The sequence below is a fragment of the Cyprinodon tularosa genome, unplaced genomic scaffold (genome assembly GCF_016077235.1).
Source record: "Cyprinodon tularosa strain WSP-4 unplaced genomic scaffold, ASM1607723v1 ctg157, whole genome shotgun sequence".
Taxonomy (NCBI): Eukaryota; Metazoa; Chordata; class Actinopteri; order Cyprinodontiformes; family Cyprinodontidae; genus Cyprinodon; species Cyprinodon tularosa.
In genome coordinates this window covers 677,145-696,597 of record NW_024038405.1, presented here as the reverse complement: position 1 = coordinate 696,597, position 19,453 = coordinate 677,145, and the positions used below count along the sequence as shown (strand labels likewise).

The window sequence follows — 19,453 nt, the reverse complement described above, 5'->3', positions numbered from 1 at the left end:
AATAACAGGCTGGATGAAAACTTGATAGATCCATATTCCTCAAATGAAAATGAACTGTCAAAATCCAGACATGAATCCAAAAGAGAATTTGTTGAAATACATAACGTAAACAGATGCTCCCAATGTCACTGAACTCCGGCTCTTGTCAGAAAGAATAGCCCCATGTTTGTTCAAAGCGTTATAGTCAAAACTGTCAAATATATCCCCTTAAAATCTGCAGCTGAATAGCATCAGGAAATGATTATATAAATTGCTGGCTACAAAAGTACACCACACTTTTCAGTTAAAAGTGTTTTCAAGACATTATCTTAGTTAGTGTTTACACAAGTTAAGCATTTATTAACATTTCTGGTTATATTTTATAATTTTCTAGATAACCAATTAGAGCCTAGTTTCTCTTCCATCTGCAAAAATGTCTGCTTTGTTAAATATTTAATTGCACACTTTATTTGTCTGTTACAACCTTAGGCTATATATAAGTGCTTTGTATTAGTTGCAGTGGTTAGCCTAAAGAAAACATCCTATATTGCACCATGGAGCCCCTCAAATGTATAAATCTGATCAATAAAATAACACCCAGATTGAGCATTGCATATGGTAACAAAGTCTGCCTTGCAGGGAATATGCATGTCATCTGAAGAAAGGGAAAGAAGCGCGGGAATCCTCCTCATTACCTGCCAACTGCACAAGACCCGATCTATAGTGAAGAGTGATCTCACCATATGCGCTGTAGTGGGATTCAGCGTGCCACTACAACATGCACACAAAGACTGCAGCTTCTCTCTTCCCAGATCACCAAACCTGAGGATGCGGGACTTTATTTAAGATCGAGAATTGGATAATTTTTTTGTATAAGGCATCTGTAAGTTAGACATATTGGATCCTCCCTGTTTATATTTTGGAGAAACCCGGGATTTGGTGCGGGAAAGTCGGAGTCCTCGGCTGCCTGTTGGTGCACAAAGACGCGCGGGTCGTTGTTGGATTCAATCTGCAGTCCACTTAACAGCAACTGCATTGCCACTAACGTGGGAGAATATGTATGTATTATGAAACTAAGCGCCTGGAGCTTTACTTGTGAACTCTTTGAGGATCACCACGCTTGCATCTACATAAGGAGTGAAAACCATCACTCTTTAAAACAACTACAATGTGGTACGCAAAGTAAGTAGAGGAAATGTTGCCTCCAAGCTCAGCAGGACTGTGACTTCAAGCGCGTGGCCGCCGACCCGTGAACGCTGCACTCGATGTGGAGCTTGTCGCTGTCCGACGCGCGTGTGGTGCTGAAATTTGGATGATGCCCAGCCTGCGACTGCAGGGCTGCCGCTCCCTGCACCTGAACGAAGACAACGGGCGCTTCGTTTTGCTCGCCGTCCTCATCCTGGTGTACCTGCTGTGCGGCGCTGCAGTTTTCTCAGCCATAGAGAGGCCCTCGGAGCTGCGGGCTCACGGCCGCTGGAACGGGACGCTGCTTAACTTTAGTGAGACGTTCAACATCAGCCTACAGGAGCTCAACTCTTTTCTTCGGGAGTACGAAGCCGCTATAGCCGCCGGGATCCGGGCTGATGCACTAAGACCGAGATGGGATTTTACAGGCGCTTTTTATTTTGTTGGAACTGTGGTGTCGACTATAGGTGGGTGATGTTTGCAACTGCTTACTTTTGACCTTTGAGTCCATTTTGCCATATCTGAAGAACAAAAATCCACACACCATTGTTAAAAATAGCCTCTCTGTTTATAAGATCAGATCAACGAGAATCAAATAGGCTACATAATTTCAAAAGCTTTTTTCTGCCTATGATGCATGTTTTTTTTTTTAAACTTAACTGAAAAAGTAAATTAAATCCCTCCTGGGCAAGGCGAGGTCCTGCAGGTGTTTGGGGGGCATGGGTGTTAAAGATAGGCTAAAATAATTTGGTTGTACAAATCTGAACAAATCTGAACAGCCTTAACATTCAAACTCACCTAAAATAAGGGTCAGAACTCACATAAAATGCTTCTGATTAACCTCAGAAAAAGTTCTGCTCTTCTAGTGAGGCCCTTTTTTTGGTGCATTCCACAGCAAATGCCATTGTCCATTGAGAGCTTTATGAACATTAGACGGATTTAAATCACAAACAGTATTAGTCAGGACAAAGATACACTTTAGGAATAGGTTGGATGAAAAATAATCTAGTTGTTTAAACCAATTTTCTGACCCAGCCGTCAGTTTCTGATCAACCAAATTATTTGGTTATCCAAATAACCAATAAAAATGGTAACAGTTGGTTTACTATTCTGACTGTTTGGCTGTAGTCAAGTGCAGTGTGTAGAGAAGAATTACAATGATGTCCACATATGCAGCATGCTAATCTCAGTTTTAACCTTGGTTGTAACATTAGTATTAAGTGGTATTAAATTTCAAATATTGGTGTTGTGACAGTGGTGTTGGATGTAGGAGTTTGCCCTTCAACAAGATGATTGTTGGTTTAAGCCCTGGCCTTGGTTTTCAAGCTAACTATATTACTTAACCAATATTCTGGTCAAAGTGACCAATTTGTATTGATTTATAGAACTGGTTAACAAGACAATGAAATTAGATAGTTTTTTTTTATGGTTAGAGGATGTTGCCATGAAGCCTAATGCAAAAATTTCCAGCAAGTATTTACCATGTAAAAATGCAACAAAGATCTCCTATACAGCTGAAATGTGATGACATGAAACAAGATGGACCTCTCTTCTTAAGAAATTAGGAAATATAGTCTTGTTAAAAATGAACAAAGGCACATTTGAAGTCTGCTAAAGCACATTGAACCATTTCTGATGAAATCCTCCCGAGCCATAATCATGAATAACAAATCCACCAAAAAAGGAAATACTGTATTTTCCAGTTATAGAGTGCAGATCACTATAAGCTACTTTTTTTTTAAACGCACCCAGCTATGTGCCGCTCATAACTACTGAACTTTAGTAAGAGCTTCTAAGGAAAGATGGGGCTTCATCAGGTCTTCATTTCAGCTCTGTAGGAGTTGTGCACAGTCAGTTATTTTACTTGACAGCTTTAATGCAGCAAATAAATGACAAAATGAGTGAATTCGGGACGTTTGTTCTCTGTTGTGCCTGCTGCTAGCATGAGCTAGCAATATGCTATATGTAAGTTAGCCCCTTCTTAGATTTCCAACATCCACCACCGGCAGTTAGGAAAAATCCACATAAAAACCCCACCTTAGTATAAGCAGCATTGTTCCAAGCATGGGAAAAGGCAGCGGCTTATAGTCTGGAAAATATGTTATTTTATCTAAAGATTTAAAAAGCTCTTTGAAACCACCCAAAAAAGGAGACCAAGCAATATAACATTGAAACCATAAATACATTCAACAAGATCAGAGAAGATATTTTGTTTGGTTAAAGAAGAAAAGTCCTGTTCCTTCTTTGTCTTCAGTTTGTATTAAAAAAAAAAAAAGAATTGGGTGATGGCGTAAAGGTGCAAAGTAGCAGATTCCAGAGTGCTGGTGATACAACAAAAAAATGTTGTGTCACTGAAATGCTATGCCAGCCGGGCGAAGCATTTCAGCTAATCACTGGAGGATCCAATTTAAGCTTATTGAATGATCCCAATGACCTTACATGTAGAGAAATGCCTAAAGATTAGGAAAAATTAAAGATGCAAAGTTCCATCCTTCCATCTATTTTCTGTCACGCTTATCCCAAGCTGGGTTGCTGGTGTCTGCAGCTGTCTACAGGCGAGAGAGGTTGCCAGTCCATCAGAAGGCAACACAGAGACAAACAACCATTCACACACACCTAAGGAGAATTTAGAGAAGCTAACAGTCATGTTTTTGTTTATGTGGGAGGAAGCCAGAGTACCCAGAAAGAACCCATGCATGCTCAGGGAGAACATGCAAACTCCATGCGGAAAGACCCTCCAGGCAGGGAATTGAACCCAGGACTTTCTTGCTGCAAGGCAGCAGTGATACTCACTGCGCCACTAAGCAGCCAAGGAGGCAAAGTTATAAGACTCTTACAAAACGGTGTAACATCTATACTTAACAATTGGCCAACGTAAACAACATATAACAAGGGTCATGTGCATATCTTTGTTAGGTGTTGGTTAAAATACTGGTGGCTGCATTCTGGATAAGCTGAATGTGATTTGTCCTCAACTGGGAGACCCTTGCATAAATAGCTTCATGACATTTCAAAAAAGGCTTTACTTTGGTCAAAATGCAAATGATAAAGAATATGTCCTGAAAACAGAGTCAGTCAAATTGTTTTAATGTTAATTCTCATCAAATATTACTGATGACTTTCTATCAGTTTTCCCTCAGTTGGACTCAAACGCAAGTAAAGTGGTGCTGCCTCCAAATAAAATTAATTAAATTTGATGTCTACAAAAACTAAAATATTCCAGCTAAACCACTGCTGGATGGCAGTAATTTAATCCAGTAGCCAATGAAATGCATAGCAACAACTTGGTTTAAGAGACCATTGGTCATGTATGTCATCTGCATGGAAGTGAAAAGATAAATAATGCGAGGTTCTAACAGATCTGTGTGGCAGCATGTTGTAAAAATAATAGAGGGACAAGAATGGAGCCTTGTGGAATTGAACATAAGAGGAGTACTAGAAGAGTTAAAAGTTTTAAATTGGCAGCGACACAACATTGTAGCATGTGAGAGAATGATACACTGCATCAAAGGCTGCTGTGAGGTCCAACCACACCAAGATCATTGGGAACTTTAAAAAAAACAGACATAGCTATATCATTATCTTGTTTAAAAAAAAAAGTGTTATTACTGTCTTGATCTAAACCTAGACTGAAGTTGTTTTAAAAAGAACATTTGTATTTTAAAACCTTAGACAAAAAAAAATAAATTCTAAAAGTTGTTAAAAAATTATTCAATAAATAGTGTTGCGTCAATGCCATTTTGTGGCACTGATACCGATACTCGATACCTGGGTGTGCAGTATTGGCCGATACCGGTACCATACCGATACCATCTGTTTGAAATTGATGTGTGCGTGTGCATATGAAGGACTGCATACTACTTGGATGTACAATAATTGCCATCATGGCTTTGTCAAGCTGCTGCCTACCTTTGTGAAGCAGGAAAAAGACTAATACAAAGTGAATCCAGTAGAAGTTTTATTGCCTACCTGGAATGGATGACAATAGTTGAATAAACTTTTGGCTCTCAAAATGGTATCGGTGCCCTATTTGTTGGTACTCGCCAATACTGATACCACCATTTTAATGCTGGATCGGGGCCCTGTCCGATACTGGAATCTGTATCGGTGCAACACTAGTCTTAAATTCAGCATCTTTCATCCCAGTTAGCTGGGTTTCTCACGTTAGAATAATAAAGGTCAGGCTAGCACGTGGCAACAGTAATAAAATCTTCTTTTATTAATTAAGATTTAAGACAGTCAAAAGCGCTATTATAAGGCCTAATAGGTTGCAGACTCTATTCTACAAAAAGGAAAGCCATTGGTTTTAACTGTTCCAATAGAGATAATACAGCAAGAGCAGTTGAAAGATCTAAATTAGTAGATGAGCCAGTGATGCATGTAACAGATGCCTCTTTATAGAATAGTGGAATAGTTGTATACACTGGTACTGATGTGTATATTAGAACCAGGGTTGAACCAGGGTTGGACAATTATTGTTGGTAATTAAATCAGAAAAAAGAAAACATATTTGACCTCCCAAAAATCTCTAATACTTAAACTGTTGTTAGCATAAAGGTGGAGTAAATTCTGAAATTATTTCTATTTTTTAATATCTCCCTTTTAATATGAAGACCTGAGATTTTAACAGGGGCGTGTAAATGTTTCATATCCTCCATACACTCAAGAGTCTTATAAAGCTGAATCAGAAAGCAAAAAGAAAAAAAAAATCCAAATACACAGTAATAACCTCAAACTATGAAGACTTTAACAATAAAGTATTTTTTCACCAGATGGGTTTTTTGGACCACCTGTCTTTCTAAATGGTTAAATAATCATATCATTACTTTCAGTCTGGATATCTGAGGGTCTGGAGCAGCCTCCCTGTGGAGCACTTCCTTTCCACTGGCTCATACGCTGAATATCAGATTAAACTGCTCAGTTTTTAGTTCGCTTTTTTCTGTTCATGTGTTCAAATTGGCTCTGATGGACTTTAGAAATGGGGGCAACATCTGATTTGTTTGCCATTTGGAACTGCTCACTCATTGCTGGCTATAGGACAGCACCCATGGGTGCACCCTCTCTATTTTTGCCACATTTCTCATCAAACTAAGAAGAATGTCAATGAGAAGCCCCTTCCATTCTCCTCCCCCCATTTAACATTTACTCATGCAATAGGTCAGAAAAGAGCAAGTGTACCTCCCAGGGCAACTCCAGGGCCAACGGTGTAATGCTCTGCATGCCTGATGGCTCTGACACCCATTTTCTACCCATCCATCGTCAGGCAGATACGGCCCCTACAAAAAATATTTAAATCCCTTTTTTTAACATTTGTTATGACATGTAAACTTTATTTATCGAGATCTCATAGAATTGACCAGCAAAAAAAAAAATTTGATTTGTGACATGAATGGAAAAGAATACTCTGTAATGTGCCTTTTTATTCGGCAATTTTTTATCCTGATACCCTTAAATAAAATCCTCTGCAACCAGCTACTTTCAGATGAAGCCAAGAGATATGTTACAAAACACTACACCTTTAAATGTGGTGGTGGCATCCTTATGCTGAATATAATGATCCTGATACTATTTTTAGCTCTCCTGGTTTAATATCTTGTAAGACCAACTTTTACTACAACTACAGCTGTTTTTTTAGAAGCTTTTAGAGACTGCAAAATTCATAAATAGAGATACTTCTGGATTTGGGCAATTACACTTATGTGCTTTTAACTACCGATCAATGGCTCTGTTTATGTGTTAAGTGCTGAGCTGCTGTAATTTGATTCTCTGCCCAAATCTCAAATGTTTTGCAGCTCCTAATACGGTTTCAAGCAGTATTTCACTCCTTCCACTCGGACTAGTCTCTCAGCTCTTGCCAAAGAACTTTGCCACACCTCTGTCTCAACAGGTGATCATGACTGTCCTTTTGATAGATTCTTACATAAACTTTGGGACTCCACAGCGCCTCTAGAAACTAAGATCTCTGAAAGTGAAAAATGTATCAGTGTATAAATTCTTTTTTCAATTACTTTAGACAGAGAGTGGATATAAATGGATAAAAAACACAGCAGGTAATAGTTAAAGCTGACAGCGTAAACACACACATATATATATATATATATATATATATATATATATATATATATATATATATATATATATATATATATATATATATATATATGTATATGTATAAGTACCACATGATGGCATACCCCTGGCTATTACTTCTAATCGAAAAGTGCAGTGAAATAGGATGAAAGGGGAAACTGATGGTCATGTACGCTATGATTGCTCAGGGAAAATTGGATTCACATAGGCAGATCTGTCACAACTTTATTTACTGTAAACCTGTCAAGATAGCTTTATTGGCCTTCCCACCTTCCGCTGTTAGATACACAAATGCACTTCTATGAAGCTCTCAGGGCGACTGTGCACTCAGCTACAGCAGCTGTGTTTGCTTACATGTCTGAGGCGGGTTGTCCTCCTTTGTACTCTAGTTGTCATGTAGCATCACTGTCTTCCCTGACAGGCAGAGTATCTAAACTGACTCAGCTGCTCAGGTAAAGAAGTGAGTAAAAGGGAGAACTTTGTTTTCTCTAAATATCCATTTGTTTTTCTGTTTGGCTTGAGTTGATTTCTTCCAACTTTGATGTCCTCCACCAATTTAGTTCATTGGCGTGTTTATGCCCGTCCTCTAGTATGGTATACTTGTAAACGGTTGACAAGAAAAGGATTTGAGTTCCTCCCCCACACTACTTTTTCTCAGGGAGGCATTCCCCCTATGTGCTCTGGGAGCTCCTCCCAAACACTTCCTGTCTCTGACTCAGCTGTGGGAGATGTTTCAAATCAGCAATGACTCCTTGCTCTCCTTGATGTGCCTCCATGGTACCACTTTGAAAGATAAAAGCAAATCTGTGACCACATGATGTGGTTGTTTACCAGAGGTTTGTTCACTGGATCACTGACTATTAGTGCCTTTGGCGATGTGTTGTTTCAGAGATACAGGAGAGAATGACTGCAAAGTGTGTTGCTGTTTTTTTTTTTCTCAAATAAGATCTAAACAACTGCCATATACAGAAAGCTATTTGCTGACTTGAGATACTCAGACATCAAAACAAGTGCTGCTTCATGGCCTTTCAACACAGTAAAGATGTTTTCTTCCAGAGAATACCATATTATTCTTTTAGCTTGTTGAACCCACAGGTGCCTTGTGTTGCTTTAAAATATGATGCATTCTTAAGCTAAAACGGCACAAATGGTTAGAGGATTGGTCTTAGATGCCGCCTTTCTTTTATACTAAACAAGCAAAATACTTTACACATTAGCCATTTTAGCTTTAACCACTGAGTTGCGGCCACCCAAATGCAAATTAGGCTTTTAACAATTAAGATATGTTTCCCACATTTATGAGCACTGTTGTCCAGCAGCAAGAAAGATCCTGAAGTCTGCATGTTCTCCCTGAACATGCAGACTTCTATGTGCATACTCCAGCCATGTCTGACAGTCCAAAATCCTGACTGTTTGGTTAACTGGTGTCTCTAAATTGCCTGTGTGTGGATGGCTTTATGTCTCTGTGATGATGGATTGCTGAGTGCTCCAGGGTATAACCCGCCTTTTGCCCAAAGACCACTGGAGATAGGCACCAGCCCCCCGTAGCCCCAATGGACAAGAGGTAGAAGATGAACGGATGGATATTTCTCACAGCAACCTGTCACAGCTCAGAACGGGGGACCCAGTGTTCAAGGCAGACAGACGGTCAGATATCTCAAAAAGCGTTAATTTAAAAACTGCGGATCTGCAGTAGCAGCTTAGACATCTAAGGCAGGAACCTCCGCAAGTGGAAAACTCAGGTTAGTGACCAGATTAATCTGACGGAGGATGATTATTAACATGAGTCACTAACCTGATTTAACTGTTCAGTTCATGCCTGAAGAATGAGGTAGAATCCAGCTGGTGGTCTGCCAACAAGATGCAGTGAGTGCCGCCCAGAGTGTCCCAGACGCTGCTGCTCCAGAAGAAGGGGAACAAGTATGAGACCAGATCCAAGCAAAATAAGGAGGATAGGATAAGTCAGAGGGCAAAGTCTGTGTTGAGAACACGCTCAGGATTCAGAACCAGGAGATCAGAAGTCAGAAAAGGTTCTGAAGGGAAATCCAGGTAAGTGATAGGAAGTCAGCAAACACACAGAATCCAGACGGGAAGACTGGTGGCTGCAGATCAGACTGGAACAGGCAGGCTCAGTGGTTGAGAGGCACAACTGGTCAGAAATAGGTAATCAGAAATTAAGGTAAAACTGAACAGTCTCACCACTGGCTCAAAAATAATCTTGTCTGATGACTGGAAGCAGGCAGGTTAAAATAGATCACATGGGAACAGACAGGCTCAGTTGTTGAGAGGCAGAAAGGGTAATCAGAAAAACTAAGGTAATGCTGGCACATTCTCCCCACTGGCTCGAGAATAATCTGGCACTGATTAATGGTTAGAGAGCTGGTTAAATAGAAGCTGGAGCAGATGAATAACATGAACAATCCAGCAAGTCATCAGCGCCAACATCATGGCAGGAAACATTATCCTCAGTCCTTTAATAAGGCATGTCTTAACCCCAAAACAGTGTTCCTACAACATTCTTTACATTAAACCTGCCATTATGCACCCACACTTTTCTTAATGAAATATTACTTAAAAAAAAATAGTATCCCAATCCTTCCTTTCCATCAGCCTTGTGGTGAAGGACCAATCTTCATGTGAAGATATGTTTTTTTAGCCTTGGAGAAACTAACCTTCCCAATATAACAATTTCCGTATGATATGAATTCCACACACCTTTCCCTCAACAGCGTTAAATGAAGGTTCAGTAGGTCAGGACCAGTGTAGGTCCCCATTATGCCATATAATCAATGCTATCACAGTAGGGGTTGCCACCGCTAATAATATTCCACCAGTGTTAACATCACTTTTTATTTTTCCATGATTCCTGCTTTTTAGTCAGCCTGGCACTATTGCATGGAAATTAAAAATAGAGCAGGTTAGATACACATACTGCAAATTGTTTCTTGGTAGCTCATTAATGTTAGCAGTTAAATGTTAATAGATGAAGAATCTGCACAGCTCATTTTGTGCAATTATGATATATTTATTGCGGACCCCTTTTAGAGGTGGGCAATCAAATTAATCGAATAATATGGCTATCATATATTTTTCTGTGAACACACGCCCCAACTGACTGTTTTAGGACAACAAAGGAACATGTGAATCAAGCTTAAATAGCATCAAACAGCTAACTGTGCACGTATATAGAATAAATTCACCACAACTTTAATTCAAAATATTAAAGTTTGATACCTAAAAATCATTCAGCTCTGTCAAATATATCTAATTGAAAAACTCTTAAACTGAACTGATAAAACTCAACTGAACTAAGCTACTATGTACAGAAAGAAGAAGGAAAAACACTGTTGAAAACCAAAACCAATAAAACGATTCAGTCACAGTTTAAAATGGGTTTTACATTTAAGAACCAACGTTTATCTGGAAGAATCTGGATTGTGATCAAATAAGCTTTTGACTAATTTATAGCAAACATAATGTGATCAAACCAATCCACAATTTATATGGGTAAATAAAACAATATATATAATCTGAAAGGACAGTGGTCAATCAAGTGGTTAATCAAAATAAGATGAGCATACAATACAAGGTTTGGTTGAGATTTTGAGGACCCAAATGCAGAGGCAGGGAGGCAGAGGTGAGTCCTTGTAGTCCTGCACTAAAGAAGCAATAACCTTTCCATCGGGTCGACAGTGGCATTGGGTGTAGGAGCTTGCCCTGAAACCGAAGGATTGACGATTCAAGCCCCGGCTCTGGCTTTCAGTGTCATTGTGTCCTTGGGCAAGACACTTCACCTGCATTGTCTACTGATGGTGGTCAGAGGGCCTGGTGGCTGCCAGTGTATGGCAGCCTCACTTCTGTCAGTGAGCACCAGTGCAGCTGTGGCTACAGTGTAGCGTGTGTGAATGACTGAATGTAGTATAAATTGCTTGGCTTTAGTCTCCTGACTTGAAAAAGTGCTATATAAGTACAGGCCATTTACTATTCCTTCTATTTTTTTCACGTTGGTGGGATATGAGCTTCATGCAGCAATAACTTCTCTTCTTCGATGATGACAACCAATGTGAACATTGTGAATCTGAAATGCAGAATGGTGAACACTCTGCGGGGCTCACAGAAATAACCGAGACATGCAGCTTAAGTCCCTCACCTTTTGTTGATTTGACACTGAGTTGCAAAATTTCTGGCCTAGATTTAGCCATCAAGATGTTGCGGATTATAAAAAGAAGTCGTGGTAACAGATAAAATGGGCATGTTTCTATCCCTCTGTTCAAACGGGTAAATCATTATTTTGTATTTTCATGAACTCCTAAAAAAATATTTCTTTCAAGGTGCATTTGGGAAATTTTTGAGTCCATTACTTCTTCATCTAAAAGACATTTGTACACTCATTTAAAATGGTGTAACCCCTATAAAGTGCCCATTATAGATGTTTGGCCTGATGTTCAGACACAGCCATTGAAAATCTGTAGGACAGGGGCCCTTGAGGACTGTCTTTGAACATGCCTGATTTAGATTGATTGATTTCTTGGAATGAACACAGATTGTAGGTATAATGCATTTTAATAGAGTGGAGGTGTGGGCTACTCCTGGAGCTTAATGCTGGCCTGCTCTCCCCATTCCAAAGCATGTTCAGATGTATATTTTGCATTATTACAGAAGGCAATTCTAGAAATCTCTCTATTATGGGATTTAAATAACACCAATATTTTTACTTTATTATAGGAGATGATTTTAATTCTATCCAAACAAAGTGACTGACTAATCAGCTTAACTTCTGTTTTGTCTGCATTCAGAAGCAGAAAGTTAAGAGTCATTCAGGTTTTTATGTCTTCAAGACATGCCTGTAGTCTATGTAATGGGTTAGTTTCATCTGGATTAATAGACAGATAAAGCTGAGTTTCATCAGCATAAGAATGTAAATTAATCTGCTTTCTAATAATTCTAATAATTGGGAGCATATATATAGAAAAGAGCATTGTCTTAGCACTTGTCCCTGTGGTACTCTGAAGGTCACCCTGGAGCAGAAGCAAGATTTATCATTAATGTGAACAAACTGAAATCTGTCAGATAAATAAGATTCAAACCAGTCTATTGCTGTTCCCTCAATTCCTACAAAATTATTCTATATATTCTTTCTAAAAGAATATTATGATCAACTGTATCAATCAGTTTGATACAGTTATTAGTTCATTATCTGAGGCCATGAGAATATAATTTGTGACTTTGACTTGAGCTGTTTCAGTGCTCTAAAACCAGATTAAAACTCTTCAAAAAGTTCCTTATAGCGCAGTTTGTCACACACTTGTTTGGCAACTTTTTTATCAAGAATTTTAGATAGGAAAGGAAGATTAGATACGTCTCTATAATTGACCAATCCAACCAGGCTTTCCCTAAAAAGACTCCCAATTATCAATGTAGCCCACATCGCTTTCAGGACATCACCTAGAATACCAGCGGCTGAATGACGACATGCGGCTAAACATTTCATCACTGGTCAGATCAGGGAGAGGACCAGAGGTAAACACGCCTTTAAGTTATTTTGAATTGGGCAAGTTGATCTGAGCATGCATGTGCACCCCCAGTCAAACAGTATGACATATTTCCAAAATAGGCTAGGTGCTATCATGACGTTACACTTGACATATTTCATGTCTAACCAGCTGTTTTATTCCAATTACTTATGTCCATATAAACCATACAATCTGTACACTTTCCAGTCCAATTGTAAAATCTTGCATTACAAGTAAATATGGATATTTTTGTATTCATAATGCCTACTCTTTCTCCCATCTGCTTTGACGTTGAAGTAATTTTTAAAGAACTTTTCTGGCATCATTCCCACTATTTTAAACATATTCTTCTGTTTCAGCCACCAAGAGCTTGTTGGTGCGTGGCTAAGCTGCAACTTTTTACACTAAACCAAATATTAGTTAGGTACATCTAAAATTGAAGAAAGTATGCAAATAATTCATAAAAAAGGAATAGAATAATCAAAAAGAAATACTATTTAAAATAATAATAATAAAACTATTTTTAGTTTGGGAAACAACTGAACAGGAAGATCCCTCTCAAAATTATTATTTGACAGAAAAGGGTACCCATGTTGGTGTGGAGCCTCAATAATATCATACTCATTCTCTGTGGTAGCCTGGCACACTCTAAAGCCTTTCACTCGACAGCTAAACAAGAAATACTGCTAACAGGAGCCTCTGATATCTGTTTGCCAATTGGTTCCGCTAATCATTCCCCAAATGACCATCAGTGCCTAATTACCTCACTGGTCTTCTGATTTTTCCTTTAGTGGCACTAGAAGCAATATTTATTCCTCGAAGTCTTCACCATGATGAGCCAGGCTCCATTTACAGGCAGCAAAATGCATATTTTTTCAAAGAAGAAAAAGTAGGCAGTAATTGCTTTCCCTTAGTTAGTACTTTGTTAGTTAGACTAACAGGCAAGTCTATGCATAATGATTTCTCTGGGTACCACATTGTCTGATTTTATTTTTTTTAAAGATTCTAAACGCTTTCCTTTTATACAATTCTTGGATAGCAGTCACTTTCCCTTAATGCAAAAAAATAAAAAAATCATAGAGACTTAAATTATCCCAAACTGAAAACTTTTAAGAGAAACAACGAAACAAGAGACATAATAAGAAAATGGACAATATGCTGCAAGCAGGCAATGCACAGGTAGTTCAAGTTGTTTACCTTGAGGCAAAACTTGCTGAGTTTGAGCAGTGTGTATTCAGATATAATAAACGACCTTTGCATCATGCAGAACTTAGCAGAAGTCAGGGAGGCTGAAGAAATACACAACTATCTTGGAAAAAGGTAGGTACATATTTTATATGCATGGCAAGATTTATATTTATGTTAGCCAAAGAGGAGCTAAAGTTAAAACTAGGAGACACAAAGTAAGAACCTGAACTGAATCAGAATAATGTTCTGATAATGGCAAATGACGAGGAAACACCGCTGAAATGACATACAAAGAAAGTATCACTGCTTCTTTTTGGACCAAAGACAAAAGAAAAGGTTAAGGCAATATGAATGATAGTAGGACCTCCTGTTACCTTGCACATACACCAGAATTTATATCTCAAATCACATGAGTCCACCAGTAACTCAAGACAAACTCATTTCAAAATCTAATGCCATACTTAGTATGTTTTTAACAAAATGTTGTGTCATTCTGCAGCTTTGGCAAATATCTGCTAATCTTTTGGTGTTTCCACATTGCAAAGCTCATGCTATCACATGTCTTAGCCTAAACCATCCGTCCAACTACATCCAAAAATAGTTACATTGTGCACATTTAAGTTAACATGTACATTTAGAAAAAATCATGTTGTCTAACATTTATGAAGTGAATTATTTAAAACACGACCCACCAACAAACTAATCTCAATCCCAAACCACTACTTGTATATTTACTTTTTTATTTTCTATAGCTGCCAATTACCTGACTATCTTAGGCTCAGAGGTTAATGCTCAGTATGTGTGTATAGTTCACCCATGTGGTTAAATAAGTTTCACATAAACTGATGAGGAAATAAAGCCCCTGTCACACTGAGTCAGTCTTCTTTTGTACATTTTATAGAATTAGTACAAAGGTGTTGCAGAAAACCACACTGTGACAGCAAGACTTACCTTGAGATTACATTGTGTTTGTTGTAATATTCGTAGCACAAAAAGGCAGATTTGGAACAGTACTTCCTCAACACAGCTTACGTTTATTTCCAGAGAACTCCTGAAGATTGAACCATTGTATGTCTGGGGATTATGAAAAGTAAGCATGTGTATTTAGTGATTAGAAGGTCTTCTTTATTCAACAATGCAAATGTGCAACATCTTTGGCCATAGTTCATTGTTGAACAATCAGAATGTGCATGTGTATTCTGATTTTTCAGACATTTATGATGCTGATGATGATTTATGATTTCAATTTATGGTGCTTAATGTTGTGGTTATACACTCACTGTCAATATTATTAGGTACACCTTTCCAGTACCAGGTTGGGCGCCCTTTTTCCTTTTGAACTGTCTTTATCCTTAATGGCAAAGATTCATCAAGGTCCTGGAAACATTCTTCAGAGAGTTTGGTCCATATAGACATGATAGCAATATGCAGATACTGTAGATCTACAGGTTGCACATTCCTAATGCAAATCTCCCATTCACATGTCAGATAAGGTTATACATTCAACCACTGGGCAGTGGAGGTGACTGGGCCAGCATTTTACAGATAAATCTTTTTAATTATCTCCCTCATTTAGCTAAGGTCCAAATGATGGGATATTTCCCAGGTTTCAGCTGAAAATGTCAACCATGACCCTAGGTTCCTATGGAAATAGAAGGCGACTGGTGGTCTGACTCTGAGCTGGGGGAGATGAGTGGCTTGATACAGGGCCATTCCAAAATATTAAGGCTCCATGAAGCTTATCAAAACTGTGTGGCTTTATGACTAGACTTAATTTTACGCACTTTATCTGAAATGCCAACACTAAGTTGGGCAAAATTTCAAAGTAGATGGGAAAAGAATACATCAGAAATGTTTTTTGATACTATATGATTCAGTTGTATGGGTCTTGAACTAAATAAAATCCTGTTACTGACTAAATCCTTTCAAAACTCATGTAACTAGTAGGTATGCTCAGTTTTTTAGTTTAATTAAAATATAGATTTGGCTGTTTTGTGAGGGCCTCTGAGAACATTTGTAAACAATAGCCATCAAGATAAAGGAACACAGCAGTTTAAACAGGGGGCACTGTTCTATTACTAATCCAAACAATAAAAACCAAACGTTTCTCATAAAACAACAACAAAACAGTGACAGAGGCGGTATTTTTCAAAATGATGTAAGAGTAGGAGGAGTGAAAAATGCTTTAGTATTATAGTACTATAAAGCAGTATTATGTTATAGGGACTCTTTCATTACCAGGATCAAATCTGAAGTCTGGTGGGAAATGGGTACTTAATCCTGGTACAAAACCTAAGACTTAGACTCAAATGTATATATCCCTTGGGATTATTCCTTCAGGGAAATTCTGGTTCCAGTAACCTATATACATAGAGTACATGGAGTGAAAGCAATATGCCATTAAACATAAAAATACAACAGACACGACTGGTGTGAAGGCTTACACTTCAACAGGTCAATGACCTCAAACATAGATATGCTACAATGGAATGCTCCAGAGTGGCCTAGTCAAAGTCTACACCTAAATTCAATGGGAAAAATTGGCAAGACTCTAAAAACTGCCACTCAGATGTTTTTTTTTCTTCCCCGTTTGACTAACCTTGAGCTGTATTTAAAAGAAAAACGAGTAAAATGGTTTTTAGATGTGCAAAGCTGATGAAGCTTGAACTCCCAAATCACAGCAGAAGACTGATTTAATACAGTATTGCCTCCAGGGGATGAAGACAAAAAACTTTCCAAGTTTTTATTTTTTTATTTTCTTTGAAGATTGTAGCTACTATATCTGCTTCTCAACTGTGTAATAATTTGTGTTGGTGTATTACATCAAAATCTGTTGAAGTTCATGGTTGTAAAGTGATAAATCTGAAACCGTTTATCTAGTATTATGTTCAATCGGTACTTTTTCCAAGAGTCAGATCCTTTTTCTGACTGTGCTGATGCTGCTTTTATGATTTTCTTTGAGATCCAGATTGTGCTCTGATAGATGGTAGATTGGAATCCAAGGGCTTTGTTATGGAGCTTTAATGTTGTTGTTGCTATTTTTTAAAATGTATTAACGATTTATTGATCTGATTGATTTCGGCAGACGGTAAATGCTGAGGATGCTGAATTTTCAAAAGTGAGCCAGGAAAGGGCATGGGTGTGTTGACATAAAAACTAACAAAAAATAAAAAGATCAGCAATTACTGTTATATAACTAAGGGCATCGCAGCATCTGTTCTTTGGCTAAAAGTGTTGGTGGATAGTTGATCGTTAGACTTTTAAAAAAATACTGTGTTTATTTCTGTAATAAGTATACAGGTGCTGGTCATAAAATTAGAATATCATGAAAAAGTAGATTGATTTCAGTAATTCCATTTAAAAAGTGAAACTTGTATATTATATTCATACATTACATACAAACTCATATATTTCAGATGTTTATTTTGTTTAATTTTGATGATTACAAATGACAACAAATGAAAATCTCAAATTCATCATATCAGAAAATTAGAATATTACTGAAGACCAATAAAAACAAAGGATTTATAGAAATGTTGGCCAACTGAAAAGTATGAACATGAAAAGTATGAGCATGTACAGCACTCAGTATTTAGTTGGGCCTCCTTTGGCCTGTATTACTGCAGCAATGCGGCGTGGCATGGAGTCGATCAGTCTGTGGCACTGCTCAGGTGTTATGATAGCCCAGGTTGCTCTAATAGTGGCTTTTAGCTCTTCTGAATTGTTGGGTCTGGTGTATTGCATCTTCTTCTTCACAATACCCCATAGATTTTCTATGGGGTTAAGGTCAGGAGAGTTTGCTGGCCAATTAAGAACAGGGATACCATGGTCCTTCAACCAGGTACTGGTAGCTTTGGCACTGTGTGCAGGTGCCAAGTCCTGTTGGAAAATGAAATCTGCATCTCCAAAAAGTTGGTCAGCTGCAGGAAGCATGAAGTGCTCTAAAACTTCCTGGTATGTGGCTGCGTTGACCCTGGACCTCAGAAAACACAATGGACCAACACCAGCAGATGACATGGCACCCCAAACCATCACTGACTGGGGAAACTTTACACTGGACTTCAAGCAACGTGGATGAAGTGCCTCTCTTCTTTTCCTCCAGACTCTGGGACCTTGATTTCCAAAGGAAATGCAAAATTTACTTTCATCAGAGAACATGACTTTGGACCACTCACCAGCAGTCCAGTCCTGTTTCTCTTTAGCCCAGGCAAGACGCTTCTGACGCTGTCTGTGGTTCAAAAGTGGCTTGACACAAGGAATGCGACAGCAGAAACCCATGTCTTTCATACGTCTGTGTGTGGTGGTTCTTGAAGCACTCACTCCAGCTGCAGTCCACTCTTTGTGAATCTCCCCCACATTTTTGAATGGGTTTTGTTTCACAATCCTCTCCAGGGTGCGGTTATCTCTCTTGCTTGTACACTTTTTTCGACCACATCTTTTCCTTCCCTTCGCCTCTCTATTAATGTGCTTGGACACTGAGCTCTGTGAACAGCCAGCCTCTTTAGCGATGACCTTTTGTGTCTTGCCCTCCTTGTGCAAGGTGTCGATGGTCGTCTTTTGGACAACTGTCAAGTCAGCAGTCTTCCCCATGATTGTGTAGCCTATAGAACTAGACTGAAAGACCATTTAAAGGCTTTTGCAGGTGGTTTGAGTTAATTAGCTGATTAGAGTGTGGCACCAGGGGCCATCAATTTTGAACCTTTTCACAATATTCTAATTTTCTGATATGATGAATTTGAGATTTTCATTTGTTGTCATTTGTAATCATCAAAATTAAACAAAATAAACATCTGAAATATATGAGTTTGTATGTAATGTATGAATATAATATACAAGTTTCACTTTTTAAATGGAATTACTGAAATCAATCTACTTTTTCATGATATTCTAATTTTATGACCAGCACCTGTATATGCAAAAAGAAGTAGAACTCTTTCTTAAAATGGCAGACAGTAAAGAATAAAATGCAGATCCATTAACTTTACATTGGGATATAGGAATCTTTCTACTGTATAAGTTTGTGAAATGTTTTGTTTTAATGATTTTATTTCTCTACTGTACTTGCTGCATGTATACACAATTAACAAACTTCCATACTGTTCTAAACTACATACAGTTTTTAATCCTCCAACTGTTCTTCACTGCATCATTGCCCTAAATTTACCGTTTTAGTTTTCCTGTTTTGAATCTTATTAAGGAGGGCACAAGAGCCTGTTCTGGTAACACAGTTTCCATCAATGCAGCTACTATTTATAACCATCAGGGAAGAGTGAAAGCTGACAGCTGCCAATTAGAACATAGGACAACTCTCTGTAAAAGTTTTATGACCTGTGAATTTTAATATTAGTCACCATAGAATCATCTAAGAGAAGAACAAATGCCAGAAAAATAGAGCAATTAATCTTAAATATTTTAGGGTAAAAGTATAAATGTTCTGTCCCAGCACAGTAAGATCACAATGTTGTTTTGTACTGTGGTGGATTTTGATTGGGGATGTT

General features: G+C 38.2%; 1 protein-coding gene across 1 annotated transcript in view; it reads left to right on the top strand.

Moving 5' to 3' along the window:
• Positions 1-719: 719 nt before the first annotated feature.
• kcnk12 (potassium channel, subfamily K, member 12) overlaps positions 720-19,453 on the top strand; it is a 45,311-nt gene continuing 26,577 nt past the window's right edge. The window contains exon 1 of the mRNA XM_038280107.1: positions 720-1,631. Within this exon, the coding sequence (XP_038136035.1) occupies positions 1,292-1,631 (340 nt within the window). The 5' untranslated portion in view covers positions 720-1,291. The remainder of the gene's footprint in view (positions 1,632-19,453) is intronic.